Source organism: Lepidochelys kempii, chromosome 7 (assembly GCF_965140285.1).
Source record: "Lepidochelys kempii isolate rLepKem1 chromosome 7, rLepKem1.hap1, whole genome shotgun sequence".
Taxonomy (NCBI): domain Eukaryota; kingdom Metazoa; phylum Chordata; order Testudines; family Cheloniidae; genus Lepidochelys; species Lepidochelys kempii.
Window position 1 is genome coordinate 88,470,342 of NC_136386.1, and position 12,221 is coordinate 88,482,562.

General features: G+C 37.7%; 1 protein-coding gene across 6 annotated transcripts in view; it reads left to right on the forward strand.

Annotated features, from left to right (window-relative positions):
• Window positions 1-12,221, forward strand: part of PCDH15 (protocadherin related 15) — a 1,335,873-nt gene that overhangs the window by 1,113,273 nt on the left and 210,379 nt on the right. For all 6 annotated transcript variants that reach the window (XM_073353680.2, XM_073353679.2, XM_073353690.2 and 3 more), the window contains one exon: window positions 11,468-11,773. In XM_073353680.2, coding sequence (XP_073209781.1) covers window positions 11,468-11,773 — 306 coding nt within the window. The remainder of the gene's footprint in view (window positions 1-11,467; window positions 11,774-12,221) is intronic.

Sequence of the window (12,221 nt, forward strand, 5' to 3'; positions counted from 1 at the left end):
TAAAGTCTAATTTATATTCATGCAGATGTTCTGGCTTTAAAGAAAAATTAATTCAGGCCTGCATATAACCTTGCCCTTTACACAGAAAAAATCCCTTCATGTTAGGCCACAGATAGACTTAGCAGTATTTATCTGCTCTTCAGTTTTGTAAGTTCATGTGTGGATATTTTACATTTGCTTAATACATTGACCTTTAACTACTATGAATAAGAATATGAGAAGGGAGAGTTAAATTCTATAGAGACAAAACTCAGAGTGATGTAGAGCAGTGGTGCTCAGTATTTCTTTCACCTGAGCCTGCAGAATCCACCCATAGTTTCTTCTCAGTATCCACCAAAATCTCAAAGGTCATTTATGGTCACCACGGACTTTGGGAGAGGTTTGAGTAGTGGCGTGTTAGGTGCTGAGTACAGGGACTCCAGTGATCCTTAATGGGAAGGCTTTGTAGGTGGGGCACTTGATCTTCGTTCCCCCATCCCCTGAAATAGTGTAACACCGACAGACCCTGCTTGTCAGTAGGTGGAATTGAACCTGGGACCTCTGTTAGCTAAGGTTGAAGAGCAGATCTCTCTCTCTCGCTTCCCCTCCCCTTGCAATACCTATAGCTATGTCCTAATTGTCCTACTTGTCACATTCTTTCTTACTTTCTTATCCTAAAGTTGGTACTAGTGGAACATAAAGGAAAAACTTCACTGTGAAGATTATGCGGTATGGCATAGACAGAACATTCTGTATTTAAAATTCGTGTTTTCCCTGGATCTCTGCTAGATACGATGGCATTTCCTAAATTCTACCTTCAAAAACACCTAGTAAAAAAAGAATAAAGAATTTGCTATTAATGTTAGAATAGTTCATTGTATCTGATTCTCATTTAGTATTATAATATGTTGGTGACAACCAGCTAGACATAGTGTTTCCAAAAGGTTTCACCTTTAATAACAATGAATCAAATAGATGAAATATTGTATTTAGGAATTTAGGGTTAGACTTAACAGATACATGTAAATATTCACACGGAAAGTAAAGAGCATAGGCTAAATGGATTCATAGATAAAATGCTGGCCTTACTTCCCTGACATGACGCTTCCTGCCTAACCTAATTACCTAATAAAGATCTCTTCACAACTAGTAACTGAATACTGAGAATAATATGGCTAAGCATTTGGAAATAGTTAATCCTATTAAACATATTGTGACCAAACTAGTAGGAATTTGCAAGACCATGGCATATGCCGGCAGGACTAACTCAGCTCACAGAAGGGTTTTTCAAACTTTTTTTTATAGACTGGGACCACATGTTAATAGCGAAATTGTTTTATAAACTAATTCCCTGCTTCCTGTTTGTGATTGTGTGCACTCCCTCACCCCCACCCTTTTGTGATAATAAAACTCCTTGTGGTAACTAAACAAGTATATATGTGAAATTAGGGGAAATATTAATGATTTCTTATCCGTCTTAGTGTGATGTAAGAGCTGCAAACAAGAACAGCCAGTACCATGTTACCATCGAGTGCTTCACAGACTAGAGTTCTGGAACTGCTTTTCTACAGATTATAATGCCCTTAACTGTTCTTAGACTCTGTTGGAAACAATTTTCATATAAAAATAGTATATTGTATATGCCCAAAATATGTGATTCTTTGAGAAAATCGGTGAAACTTCATTTTCATCTTTAAAAATGGTTAATTATCTCTGTAGTTACAAATTGTTAACTAAATAAGACCAAATGAATTTGCTAAATTTATATTTTGCTACAGCTTTTTTATGTCAAAACCAATTTTGATTGTCTGAAATGTAATATCACATAACGATACTTCTGTATGCTAAATTGTATTTACTATGGAAAGTACTCTTTTAGGTTAGTTATTTTCTTTCATAAGACTGATTCTCATAACTCATACTTGACTTTAGCCCTCAAAATGTTAAGCTATGACTATAAAAGTTTATATATAAAAGTTTGTAAATTAAGGATGACTGGAGTATCTCATAGTATGAATTCAAATATATATTTGTTTAGAAATTTATATCTCAATAGATCATGTCAGCTCTTGTCCCCTTCTCTATCTGCTTTAGGGTCACTCCAGCAGTGCAAAGTAGCAGGAAAACCAGTGGATCCATTTCACTGCAGATACACATCTGGAAACATTCCAGGCTGCCACAGTAGATCATGCAATACCCCTGCCAAAATCATGACTCAAGCTCCAAAAATCACGAGAATGATTTAAAATCATGACGTTGCATGGTGACAGCTTTCAGTGGTAGCCGTATTAGTCTGTGTCAGCAAAAAAACCAAGGAGTCCTTGTGGCACCTTAGAGACTATCACCTCCTTAACAAATTTGTTAGTCTCTAAGGTGCCACAAGGACTCATAATTTTTTTTTAAATCATGAGACTTTTAAAAAATAATCATTTGGAATTCTTTTGGTTTGTCTTCTGATTTCTAAGACTTTAAAGTACACTCTAGTCACATTTTTAGGCTATTTGCTGCAACCATGAGAGAGAAAATTTTGCATCTTGTTAAAATAAAGCTGAGATTCTCACAATCTCTTGACTCCAAATGTTATGAGAGTTAACAATAATGAGATTTGGATTTGTGGTCCTACTTTAACTAGAGTTAATTCCTTGCCAGTGAACATAGTTACTAACACAGTTGTAACGGTGGTCCGGATACTCCACAAATGTTTGTTTCAGTACACAAATGTTTTTGCGATTTACCTCAGGACTTAGCATTAGCAATTAATAATTGGCTGACTTCTGGGGTAAACCAGACTGAAACAAGTGTGTCTAGAGAAGCATTTACAATTGTGCTAGTTAAGTTAATTGCCAATCATTTAGTTCAGGTTAAAACAGGACCAACAAACTCCTGTAAAGTCTGGAACCCTAAGTACCCCTGTATTCATGCCCTACACACTACTGCAATAACATCTAGCATAATATTATAATAGTATAAAATATTCCTTATGAGGTATCATATGAAAGCTTATAACATACTGGTTCCTAATATCATTGTAAGATGCATGTGTTAACATTATATGTGAAGTTATGAATTCTCTCTCTATGATATTATTAGAACTTGGTAAAGACCAGACAGCCCACCTTAGGTAAAGGTGATAAACAGGTCTTTCCTAGACAAAGGAATGTGGGTTTATTTCAGTTTACATAGTAGTAAACAAAGCCATCAGGGTAAACCAGCAGTGGTTATCCTGATCCTGAACGTGAGAGACAATATTAACAAGGCTCCTGCACCTCAGAGAGAGACAGGAGATTGAATCCCCAAGAGGCCTTCCTGATTTATAGGACTAAAGCAACCCCTTTGTGGATCTAAGGAACAGAGAGAGACTCCATCTTTTATCCTTCACCTTAGGAGACAAAGAAAGTAAGTAATTTGACATCTGTGCCGGGTACCGGATAGACTGGTCAGTAAAAGCTGGAAAGGAGATTGTGGGTGAGAGAAAAATGATCTTGAACTAAGACTGTATCTTGCTAGATTAAGTTGTAGGGTTTAGATTAATATTTGCACTTTTATTTGCTTTTGTAACCATCTTTGCCTTTTTCTTTTACTTGGTGTCATAAATATAAAGGGAAGGCTAACCACCTTTAAATCCCTCCTGGCCAGAGGAAAAAACCCTTTCACCTGTAAAGGGTTAAGAAGCTAAAGATAACCTCGCTGGCACCTGACCAAAATGACCAATGAGGAGACAAGATACTTTCAAAGCTGGAGGGGGAGGGGGAACAAAGGGTTCTCTCTGTCTGTGTGGTTCTTCTTTTGCCGGGACCAGAGCAGGAATGCAGGTCAGAACTCCTGTAAAAAATCAGTAAGGCTTTGTCTGTCTGTGTGATGCTTTTGCCGGGAACAGATCAGGAATTACAACTCCTGTTAAGTTAGTAAGTAATCTAGCTAGAAATGCATTAGATTTCCTTTTGTTTAATGGCTGGTAAAATAAGCTGTGCTGGATGGAATGTAAATTCCTGTTTTTGTATCTTTTTGTAACTTAAGGTTTTGCCTAGAGGGATTCTCTATGTTTTGAATCTGATTACCCTGTAAGGTATTTACCATCCTGATTTTACAGAGGTGATTCTTTTACCTTTTCTTTAATTAAAATTCTTCTTTTAAGAACCTGATTGCTTTTTCCTTGTTCTTAAGATCCAAGGGTTTGGATCTTTGTTCACCTATGCAAATTGTTGAGGATTTTTATCAAGCCTTCCCCAGGAAAGGGGGTGTAGGGCTTGAGGGGATTTTGGGGGGAAAGACATTTCCAAGTGCGTTCTTTCCCGGTTATATTTCGTTAGATGCTTGGTGGTGGTAGCAATAAAGTCAAGGGACAAAAGGTAAAATAGTTTGTACCTTGGGGAAGTTTTAACCTAAGCTGGTAAAAATAAGCGTAGGGGGTCTTTCATGCAGGTCCCCACACCTGTACCCTAGAATTCAGAGTGGGGAAGGAACCTTGACACTTGGTATCACTTAACCCATGATCTTTTGTTATTAAACTTGCTCTGCATTCATTATAAATCACAGTGCTGTGTGAGTTCAATACAGTGTGTGCTTCTAGAAAGCTAACAGGCTGAAGTGTTTTACTGTTTCTGTAAAGGTCCAGTGAGAGAGACTGGTCCCTTCAGTAGGACGATTTGGGGATGAGTTCAGGGCTGGAAGGGTACTAGGTCAGCCTGCAAGGAGTAACCAGATTGGGCAAAGTCAGGGTGAGGCTTGTGAGCAGCTAGCAGGTTGTTGGGGTCAAAGCTCTGAATCAAAGCTGCACAGCCACAAGACATCCAGGGTTACAAGGCAGATTAAACATACTGTGTCCAGTCTCAGGAAGGTTTCCTTCTAGTGACACCATTGTGGTAAGGTGTGACAGACATCAAGGAAATGCCAAAAGATCTGTGAACCCTGGCACATTATCCTATTGTTGTTTTAATTGTTAGCCTCACCCACCCATACATACCTAAAGTCTATAGGACCAGACCCTCAGCTGATGTAAATTAGAACTATGACAATTTACAGCAGGTATGGATCTGGTGTATAACGTTTAGACAGTGTCACAGTTCCTTCCCCACTCTGAACTCTGGGGTACAGATGTGAGGACCCGCATGAAAGACCCCTAAGCTTATTCTTACCAGCTTAGGTTAAAACTTCCCCAAGGCACAGATTCCCTTCTTGCCTTGGGATCACTGCCACCACCAAGTGATTTAACAAACAATCAGGGAAAGAACTACTTGGAGTCCTATTCCCCCAAAATATTCCCCCAAGCCTATACACCCCCTTTCCTGGGGATGCTTGAGAATAATATCCTCACCAATTGGCTAAAAAGGAACTACAGACCCAAACCCCTGGGTCTTAGAACAATGGAAAAATCAGTCAGGTTCTTTAAAAGAAGGATTTTATTTAAAGAGAAAAAGGTAAAAGTATCACCTCTGTAAACTTAGGCTGATAGTTAACCTTACAGAGTAGCAGAAAATTCAAAGAGCACAGAGGAACCCCCTCTAGCCTTAGTTTCAAAGTTACAACAAGACAGGGATAAACCTCCCTGTAGCAAAGGGAAAATTCACAAGTTGAGAAAACACAGGTAAACTAATATGCCTTGCCTGGCTGTTACTTACAAGTTTGAAACAGGAGAGACTTGTTCAGGAAGATTTGGAGAACATGGATTGATGTCCGGTCCCTCTTAGTCCTAAGAGCGAATGGCACAGAAAAACAAAGAACCCAAAACAAAACCTCTCCCCACACCCAGATTTGAAAGTATCTTTTGTTCCCATTGGTTCCTTTGGTCAGGTGCCAACCTGGTTACTTGAGCTTCTTAACCCCTTACAGGTAAGGAGGAATTTAGGCTACCCCTATGGTTATGACAGACAGGTATCCTAGTTACTTGCTTAAACTTGGTTTATCATTGCTTAGTATCAGTTTGTCAAACCATTTGTCTGAGGGCTGTTATCACAGATAAATAGCTTCAGTATTTTCTTATTTTTCTATTTATGAGATTATAATGCTCCTTTCTCAATGATCAATGGTGTATATCTGTACATAAATGTGTTAGCAAATATTTTTATACACCAAATAATGTAACTGATGTCTCACTAAATGCATAGCATATTATAAATTAGGGTCCTAAATACAACATGGATATTACAAGGCATTTAATTAATTAATTAACTAATTAAAAAGAGAGAAGAAACAGAGGAGGGATTCTCCTTCCCACTACAACTCCTGTACACTGATATAAAACCTCTTAACTGTCCAGGGGAGAATTTCCGTAGCACGGGCACTCCATAAGACATCTGTAGGCTACCTCACACAGGAACTGTTGCAAACCCCAGTGTAGGGGACAGGGCCATGGGACATGAGGTTATGACCATTCTGAGGACCTCCAGTTTGCAGTTCTACCCATAGGCAGCCCAGGAAGAGGAACTGTAATTTAGAAGAGCTTTGAGCTACTTTTATTTGTGCACCAGCCCAGAATCCCAGGACTCTTCTCTTTCTCTCTCCAGGGCTCCACCTGTGTGTGCTGCTCCTCCAAGAACAGCAGCACATAATCCCTTCCCAGTTATTGGATAATATTTAGAATAGAGCAGCAGTGTTGATGGTCTGTATTTATCCCTGGCTTACATCTCTTGACTTCAGTCAGTGAATTTTGGGTGAAGGTGGTTTTGTGTCTTTTACATGGATAATAATACAAGCTATAGGGTGGGAATTTCATTAGACAAAGTATATGTAATTTTTATTAAGGGAACTATTTCAGAGTTTCATTAGAATATTCTTTTTAACCTTGGACTCTTGTCCTGTAGAAATACTGAACTAGTATGTAGCAATGCACAGAGGGACTATAATAAATTAATACTGGGCCTGATTTTGATCTTTCACCAATTTTACATAGGTGCAACTGCATTGACTTCATTCACAGAACATCTGATTATTTGCATGCTGCTATAAATGAGATAAGAATCAGGACCAAGCATTGATATTCCTGTGAAACTTGTAAAATAAGTGTATGTCCAGAAACATAAACAACTGATTTTACAAAATGAGCATTCATGGCTTTCAGGAAACAGGGTCCAAATGTTAAGGTTTTGGGCTGTCATTTAAAGTGAGCACCATTAAAAATATAGTAATCTTTTGAAAATTTTATTTTCTTGTTAGAGAGAGTGTCAAGGTTCCTTCCCCACTCTGAACTCTAGGGTACAGATGTGGGGACCTGCATGAAAAACCTCCCAAGCTTATCTTTACCAGCTTAGGTCAAAACTTCCCCAAGGTACAAAATATTACACCTTGGACTGGCCGCTACCACCACCAAACTAATACTGGTTACTGGGGAAGAGCTGTTTGGATGCGTCTTTCCCCCCAAAATACTTCCCAAAACCTTGCACCCCACTTCCTGGACAAGGTTTGGTAAAAAGCCTCACCAATTTGCCTAGGTGACTACAGACCCAGACCCTTGGATCTTAAGAGCAATGAACAATCCTCCCAACACTTGCACCCCTCCTTTCTTGGGAAATGTTGGATAAAAAGCCTCACCAATTTGCATAGGTGACCACAGACCCAAACCCTTGGATCTAAGAACAATGAAAAAGCATTCAGTTTCTTACAAGAAGACTTTTAATAAAAATAGAAGTAAATAGAAATGAAGAAATCCCCCCTGTAAAATCAGGATGGTAGATATCTTATAGGGTAATTAGCTTCAAAAACATAGAGAACCCCTCTAGGCAAAACCTTAAGTTACAAAAAAGATACACAGACAGAAATAGTTATTCTATTCAGCACAATTCTTTTCTCAGCCATTTAAAGAAATCATAATCTAACACATACCTAGCTAGATTACTTACTAAAAGTTCTAAGACTCCATTCCTGGTCTATCCCTGGTAAAGACCAGCATATAGACAGAATATAGACACACAGACCCTTTGTTTCTCTCCCTCCTGCCAGCTTTTGAAAGTATCTTGTCTCCTCATTGGTCATTTTGGTCAGGTGCCAGAGAGGTTACCTTTAGCTTCTTAACCCTTTACAGGTGAGAGGAGCTTTCCCCTGGCCAGGAAGGATTTCAAAGGGGTTTACCCTTCCCTTTCACGGGAGAGTGCATCAGCCACTTTGTTAGAAGCTCCTGAGACGTGTTGGATGTCGAAATCAAAATCTTGGAGAGCTAAACTCCACCGAAGAAGTTTTTTGTTAGTTTCCTTGACGGTGTGAAGCCACTTCAGTGCAGCATGGTCGGTTTGCAGGTGGAAACGCCGTCCCCAAACATATAAACTTTACACCGTTTAATTTAGTAGTTTAATTTTCTACAGCAATAAATCTTTTCCCAGATCACTATTGTTATCTTAAAGAGGGCTGATTGTAATCCAGCTAGCAGCTGTTTAATTGCTATCATGTGGCTCTGGCTTAAACTGAAGTCATTTAAACATATACCTCAGCCTCATACACGTCTGACATGGATTAAGACTGTGGAAATGCAGCTTGCTGCTCCTATCTCAGCTAAAATCCCAATACCATACTCTGTATTTCCTCTATGCTTACTTATCCCCAAACAGATTTTTTTTATTTATTTTGCTTTTCCAAGTTTTAGTTTTCTCATCAACTAGCTGATGTCATCACCTTTTCTGGTAATTCTCCAGTGTCTCATCCACTGAGATCTTTCTTCACAAAACCAAACTACGTACATGGGAGTAGAAGCACTTGCAAACTAAGTAGGCACAGATCAGATGCAGGTTGTAAGATGCTGATTACAAAGATGTGTTAACTATAGATAGATCATTATAAAGTTGCAGCCACTACTGCTTATTGAATTGATGTAGTATAAGGGGGAAAGAGTATGCTTTTTCTTGTTAACCATTTTAATTAACTTTTAATTGATTTCTAGGAAGATAAATTGTTTCATTATAGTGTCTCACACCAAACACTTTGGTAGGATATTAAACATTCATGAAAACTTCCTGATAGTAGTGCTGATAATCAGAGATTTTTGTTTTGTTATTTTCCTGAACTTCTGGAGGCTCATTTATAAATGTAAGCAAATGAAGCTACCTTGCTCACAAAATACACTTAACTTAAATGACATTATTCATGACTTCATTTAATTAACAAAGAGGAAAGAGAACAGGCCAACACTCAAACTATGTTAAGACTGTAGTAGTTAATATGAGATGATTATCTGAATTGCATGCCCTCTACTAAAAAATAAAATGGATACCACTTATATGTAGGCAAGTTTATTTTGCTAATATTTAGACTATCCTATGTATGGGTTGGATACACTAGTATGCGTAAAATAATGTTACCCAAAACTTGAACTAAACCAAATAATCACAAAAGTTGGAATACTATTTTAAAGTATTTTTTTTTCTTATGTATGTTCACTTCTTTCCGTGCTAAGGTGGAAGTGGAAGTGGAAAGTATAAAAAGAGAAGCCCAAGTCTGTCTCAGGGAATAGTGTTACAGGCCTGTTTGGAACTAAAAATGTCCAATTCTGTGTTGCATTCCACTCCAGGGCAATTTTTCAGACTGGAGTAGTTTAGATAAAGTTTGAAATAGCTGGAATTTTTGGTGCTTATCTGGACTAAGTCGCTAAATTCTTTTAATTTCACGCATTGATAATTGTTTGTTCTGTAGCTTTCTCCTGAAGATTCATCTATATCTCTTGTATAGTGCGCTGAAGTTCTGAACTTAGAACAATTTATCTAGCAAAGTTTGCAGACCCAACATTTAAAAACTGGAGCAATTCTTTTGTTTTCTCTAGATTTCAGTTTGCCATGTGAATGAAAATTATTCACATTCTTCAGTGTAACTGTAAGAACTATTTTGTGTGTTAAAATCAGTAACCTAGCACACTAGGGATTTTATGGTCTGAGTCATCCTACATCCTGTTTTAAATTACCTCAAAGATGTTAACACATTTGTGACATGATGCCAAGAAAATGCACAAAAACATGCTTGCAAATAATGCTATCAGCAAATATAGAATAAACCTTTCATGACATGGTTACTGTCTTGGTCATGTAAATACCAATAAAGTTTAAAGAACATAACCAGTAAATAAACTATAAAAATGATATGAAACTTCAAGGAGAAAGTGTGTAAAATTACTAAAATAGTAAGAGTTGTAATAATAAATTAAAACACATAAGTTACCTTACTGAACACACCATTATTAATTTCTTGTATGCAGCCTGTATTCTGTGACACTTGAAATTAAATTGGAGTTTTCCTACTGATATTTAGTAGGAGCAGAAATGGGTTCTTGAAGACTTTTCTTCAGATTCAGCATCTCATAAGACATAGACCCAGATTCTTAGTTGTACTATTGGGCATTGCTGAGGCAGGGAAATCTCAGAGGCTCTGATCCAGAGGTCAATTTTCCATTGGCCCAGTACTTGGTACAGTTTTGAGCACTCAGTACTCTCTCAGCTATTTCCATTAAGAGCAGTTATGTCCATCAGAGATCATGACAACACAGCAGTATCCTGCTATGTCTCTAAACTTGGTGCTTGAAGATGGGTTGCGTAGGATGTGGCTATTCCAGTTCTACATCAAATTGGAACTCCCCAATATTGGAGCAATTCTCAGCTGGGAAAATACAAAGGCATTATGGCCCCATTGCTCCAGTGGACTGCTTCAAGGGCTTGCAAGCATGGGGGAAGAGTCTGGCTGATATGCTCTTTCCTCAATTTGAGCATATGAATTCCCTTAACAGTAACTGAAATCAGAGACTTGCAATACAATGCACACATTCTCTTGTGGTTGCAGCAACATCTAAGTAAAGAGGGGCTGAATTAAAGGCATTATGGCAACTTAGGTACGCCCTCTCACTTGCTTTTGATTCATGCTACAACTTAAATGCATTTTGTGTGTTTAATTATACTGTACCATGGTCAACCATATCATCAATATTGTCTGCTACAACAAGTTAATAGAATTTTTGCCAAGGCTGGTAAATGTCATGATTTTGCAAAGCTGCAACTAAGGAATAATAATCAAAAATAATTATTTTTCCCCACTAACATTTTTTGCTCAGAAGTAGGTTGAAGAGAACAAGAGGTGCTAAATTTAGATCTTTATGTAATATGTTGAAAGTGTTGTTTGTAAATAACTCATTGTGACTAATGAAATAAGGCCTGTTACGTGTGTTGTTCAAAAGAATTAAGAAGTCAGCAGACCCAATTAACAAAGTTTATTAACAATCACAAGGTTTGATGTAATATACATAGGCAAATCTAAGCTGCCCCGCTTTCCAAGATAACCCCTTCCATACTTATTCCAACAGTTTTCACAAACTAAATTCATACTGTATGTCAGGTGCAAGTGGAAACTTGAAGCCTCATCCACAAAACACTGAAGTCAATGGAAAGATTTCCATTGACTTCTATGTCCTTTGGATTCTTTTATATTAGAAAGTAGAATAAAAGACTCACTGATCATGTCTGAATCTAATCCACATACCTTTCAAATGTATTTTAAAACAATATGGCCTTTTCTTTTATTTTAGGCTACAGACCCAGATGCTGCAGTAAATGGCCAAGTACATTACAGCTTGGTAAACTTCAACAACATTTTCCGCATCACATCAAATGGTAGCATTTACACAGCAGTTAAACTGAACAGAGAAACAAGGGACTATTATGAACTTACTGTTGAAGCAACAGATGGAGCTGTGGACCCCCGACGTTCAACATTAACTCTGGCAATCAGAGTTCTGGATATTGATGACAACAGCCCTATGTTCACTAATGCCTCCTACACTGTCTGTGTTCCAGAAACTCTACCACCTGGCACAGTCTTCCTGCGAATAGAGGTAAGGCACTCTGGAGCAAAGAAAATGTTTTGTTAATATTATTTTGTGAGGCTGTTCTCATCTAACTGGTTGCCATTAAAACCAAAATAAGAGATTAAAAATGTGGGGGGAGACGTGATACCCAAACCTCCTTAAAGCCTTTTTCTCTTTGTGAAAATGTGATATTTGGCATAGGACAGGCAAGTGAAAAATATTAGAAGCGTAGAGCTCACATTTCTACTAATTAATAAAAGCAATGATGGAAAATAAAAACATAAGTAGAGTACTGTTGAAATACTTTACAATGTGAGATTTTTTAAAATGTCAACTACATTTCTAAAATACATTTGCATTCTCCAGTGAGGCTCTACTATATTGATATTGCCAGTTTACTTTAGCCCCGAAGAGCTCAAATGTCCTTCAAATTTTTTATCCAAATCTCTTAATTAGGCAAGTAGAACATATCTTA